This window comes from Micrasema longulum, unplaced genomic scaffold, assembly GCF_059751315.1.
Source record: "Micrasema longulum isolate JH-2025_06_02 unplaced genomic scaffold, ASM5975131v1 h1tg001537l, whole genome shotgun sequence".
Classification (NCBI taxonomy): Eukaryota; Metazoa; Arthropoda; class Insecta; order Trichoptera; family Brachycentridae; genus Micrasema; species Micrasema longulum.
The window spans coordinates 54,732-58,810 of record NW_028278720.1 but is presented as its reverse complement, the minus strand read 5'-3'; the positions used below and the strand labels follow the sequence as shown (position 1 = coordinate 58,810).

The following is a 4,079-nucleotide window of genomic DNA, read 5'->3' as shown; positions in this document are numbered from 1 at the left end:
TTTAGTCCAGTGACTATAAAATGCTGCAGTTAAAAAAACACCGACGTATATTAAATATATACGTTTTTCCAATACTAACATCAACGTTTGAAATTGGAGAAAGCAAATATTGGTATATATATCTACACTAGATGCAGCACTAAAAGCACACGTCTTGTGTTCCATTCAACCTAAGTTCCGGGATCTAACTTGTAGTCGGTAAACGTGAAGGAGCGTAAAAAGGCGCAACATACAGCTTTGAACTCACAACTGGCATGGACAGTTGGTCTTTTATACTATACCTATGGATGTAAAATTACGTAATATTACCAAAAGGCTCAGTAAAATACCCGTAATTTAACGATAATTGTCATAAATGACGGTAATTTAACCGTGGAACATGGAGACTTTTTATTCGTTTTTTTTACTTATGTAGTTTATCTACCTAGACTGAAAACTGAAAAAACTGATTTTAAGCACCATTTTTTTTTAAATCGCGGCATGAGCGGTGGTCGTTCAAGGTAACAAACTTAATGTTTTACTAAGGACCCTATATCTACCCACCCTGTTAAGTTTCAAAACATAATAACCTTTTTATCAAAAAAGTCAAAAAAAGTATAAACTGAATGACCTTGAAAATCCCATACTTATAATAAATCTCGACAACCACCCGATGGATCAACCTGATTTTCACTGTCATGTACCGTGTCCTAAAACAAAGCCACTCGTATTTGTTATATCTTTGAAAAATAAAAATTACGTCAAATAGTACGTCAAATTCATTTCTTACCGAAAAATACCAAAAAATACCGTATTTTACCAAAATCTGATAACATTCCCGTTAAATACCGCGTTTTTTACCGCCTTGCATTTCTAAATATACTACGCGTTTTGGACGACAATGTTCACGCTACAACGCTCATTTTTCAATACTAATATGAAGCATCTTTATTTTTGTTTCGATCCTTCCACACAGAACTCTATAATATTCAAACACTTTGACAAATAAAATAACTTGTAAATATTATATATTATAGTACAATATTATAAATAAAATAATTGTACTCTGCCACATAAAACACTGTTTCGAAAAAACTTGAGTTTTGAAAACTGGTCAGACAATGTCCCCGCAACATCACAAATAGTTTCTTAAGATGATAACACGTTGCGTAGACTTGTAATAGTATTGTGTTTGATTTTTACTTACTGTGCATAATTCAATATGCAGTTCTACAAAATAAATCACCACCTCAAGCAATGATAGAATTCTTGTTTGATTAGCCAAATTTTAAAGGGTAAATTAATGAGGACGCGTTAATCAGATTTTCCAATATATAACATCGCCTTGACATAAGAATTGTGATATAATTTGGGCAACATACACCCGATTTTGACTTCATATCCCAGCGTCATCAAGGCACAAGCATCCAGGTTCGCTACTTCAACTTGAGGAAGAGAAATGATTTCTTTCCAATTTCTGTTACTTCTTGGGTTGATACGTCCAGTCAACACTTCGACGATTTTCGATCTACACACCTTTGAATCAAGATCCGACCCCGCAAAATAGGTTTCCTTTCTGTAGATTGTTATCTTTAATCCCGATAGTCTAACATTCGTGTTATTTAAGCAATTGATGTGGATCGGAACAGACTGACCGATTAAGAAGTAAGCTTTTGGGATTGTTATTTCCAAAATAAAGTTTCGTAACCGGCAGCAAAAGCACGACACTAAATTTCGAAGCTCTAAGTCGATGGGCAGCTTAAATTGGGGCCGGTCGAAATTAAAAGGGACAAATATTTTGAATGGAAATTTCGTCGCTACGTCCATCTTCCAGGGTCTTTTCAAAACAACTTTCAAACTGTATTCGACGATCCCGTGTGTTCCTTGATATGAAGCTGGAACGCCGTTTGGAATGAAATAAGAAAACTTATAGTTCTGAACTGATTCCGGTATGGTTAAAATTTGATCGTCATGAGCTCCAGTTCCTAAAACAAATAGTGTGCAATGGAAATATTCCTCGCTGTATGGAGAATTCGATAGATCTATCGAAGATCTGTAGGTAACAGACTTTGATCTAGTTTTTTTCATGTCCGTCCGACACTCTCCGTGGAACAAGATTGATATTGACTTAACTTTTTCTGCCATGTCGAATTTGTATGCCACATTTCCTGAAATGACCTCACCAGGTTGGTACGTCGAAGATAGCTTATCAAGTGTGATGAGGCAAGGTTTCTCCATGTCTTTGAAGTATTTCAAAACTCCTTCAATCCATTAGGATTATCTAAATAACTGTCAATGTTTAATTGACAGTTGATTAAAATGGCTCTTTATTCTAAATTTTCAAATTAGAAAAGGTACTCACGACTTTTTGGGTACTCACCTACCCTGGCTAAAAGGTGTGTTTGGTTTCATTTTTTTCAATTAAAAAATATACATACGTTTATAACGATTTGATAGAAATAGGTAGGTATACAATATTACTACTTACTATAATTTTGAGATTAATTAAACGCATATATTTACATTAACGTTTCCCATTACGTAAAAGAAAAACATTCTTGTGTACATAATGGGGATAGACGTCTTACAATAGTTTGTTTATATTATTTTTAATTATTAATGTTTTTAGGATAACATATAATTAAGAAAAAATAAACGGTGTTTTTACTTAGTGCTACACAAAAAAGAATTATTAATGTAACTTTTCACTTCTTTCTTAAATATGATGTATTCCCGACTTCTTTGTTCATTTCATTAATGAACAATATTCCTCTGAAAGTATAATGATTGTGTGCTGTAGTTGTTTTTAATTTAACAATTAAGATATTACCACCTGTTCTAGGTCGGAACCGGAAATCTTGCAAACTGGCTGTCATTCACAGGTCATAAGCCCTGTTGATGCCTGGACATCTATATTACCTTCTCTTAAATGTTCTTCATCTCTGTTGTAATATGTTAATATAAACAGCTCCCCAGGGAGTTGAATCCAGTCCTTGTCTACAAAAATTTGGACAAACTAAGAATATTGTTCTCTTATCATTGGTTAATTCATATGAACTAGTGACGTCGTTCAAAGTAATTCATTTTCATTAAAATATTTAGTAATATTTTTTTCGTGCGTTTTCATGAAACTTTGCCGTGTAATTTAATGCTCTAATTTTTACCCTGCGCAAGAAATATTTTTTTGTATATAATTTCCCTTTGGGAGTTCCTCATTAGTTCTTCGTTGGGTTAACATTCGCTCTTGCAAATTAACGATTTGCTGATTGCGGGCATCGTACTTCTGATAAAATCATAACTTTAAAAAAATATGATTATTTGAAATATAAAAAACATACGTAAAGAATTGTATATTTTTTTTTGCATATTTAAAAAGTAGGCATAATTCTATCTTTACGATTTAACCACTTAATGGCTTTATAAGGCATTATTTGAACGCTACCATTCTCAAACACTGGCATATTTAAACTAGATGTTTCCTTTATAACAACATAACTTTTCATTGAAAAACATTATTGAATCTTTTGAGACAAAGACAAAAATATATATGACACATCGGTATTTAAAAATAAAAAAAAATACTAACATATACGGCAAAATTGCCCCTTCCGAAACTTATAATGCAAACATATTTGAAGCCAGTCTGCAAGCAATTGGACATACTCAAAACATTGTTGAAATTAAGACCTGGTAAAAGAAGAAGTGTAAAATTGGAAAATTGTTTTCAGGCATTGCCCAGTAGGTGAATTGATTCAGCCGGATAAATCTCACCCAAAGGTTTCAGCTCTTTTACTTCACAAAAGTCAACAAATGGAAGAGTTGAGGAAATGTGGATGTTAAAACATAGGCAGAATTTGAATGTTACACAGTGGTAAAGTGGCCACATAAAACTGCCGATGACAGGTCACAAACTCTGTAATTACCTAGACTTCTATATTCCTTTCTCAAAAATGTTTCCCCTCTCTGTTGCAACAAATTGAAATATAAACATTTTATTTCGTTTAATTATTTTCTTACATTTAAACTCAAGATTTAGAAACAAAAATTAAAACTAAAAATTATATTACACATTCAGTAGAAATTACAAACAATTAAAAATA

General features: G+C 32.6%; 1 protein-coding gene across 1 annotated transcript; it reads right to left on the bottom strand.

The window, feature by feature from the left end:
• Positions 1-803: 803 nt before the first annotated feature.
• Positions 804-2,254, bottom strand: LOC148274983 (arrestin domain-containing protein 17-like). The gene has a single exon (XM_088236344.1). It carries the CDS (start codon positions 2,215-2,217, stop codon positions 1,294-1,296), a length of 924 nt encoding a protein of 307 aa, XP_088092470.1. The 5' UTR covers positions 2,218-2,254; the 3' UTR covers positions 804-1,293.
• Between the last annotated feature and the right edge of the window lie 1,825 nt (positions 2,255-4,079).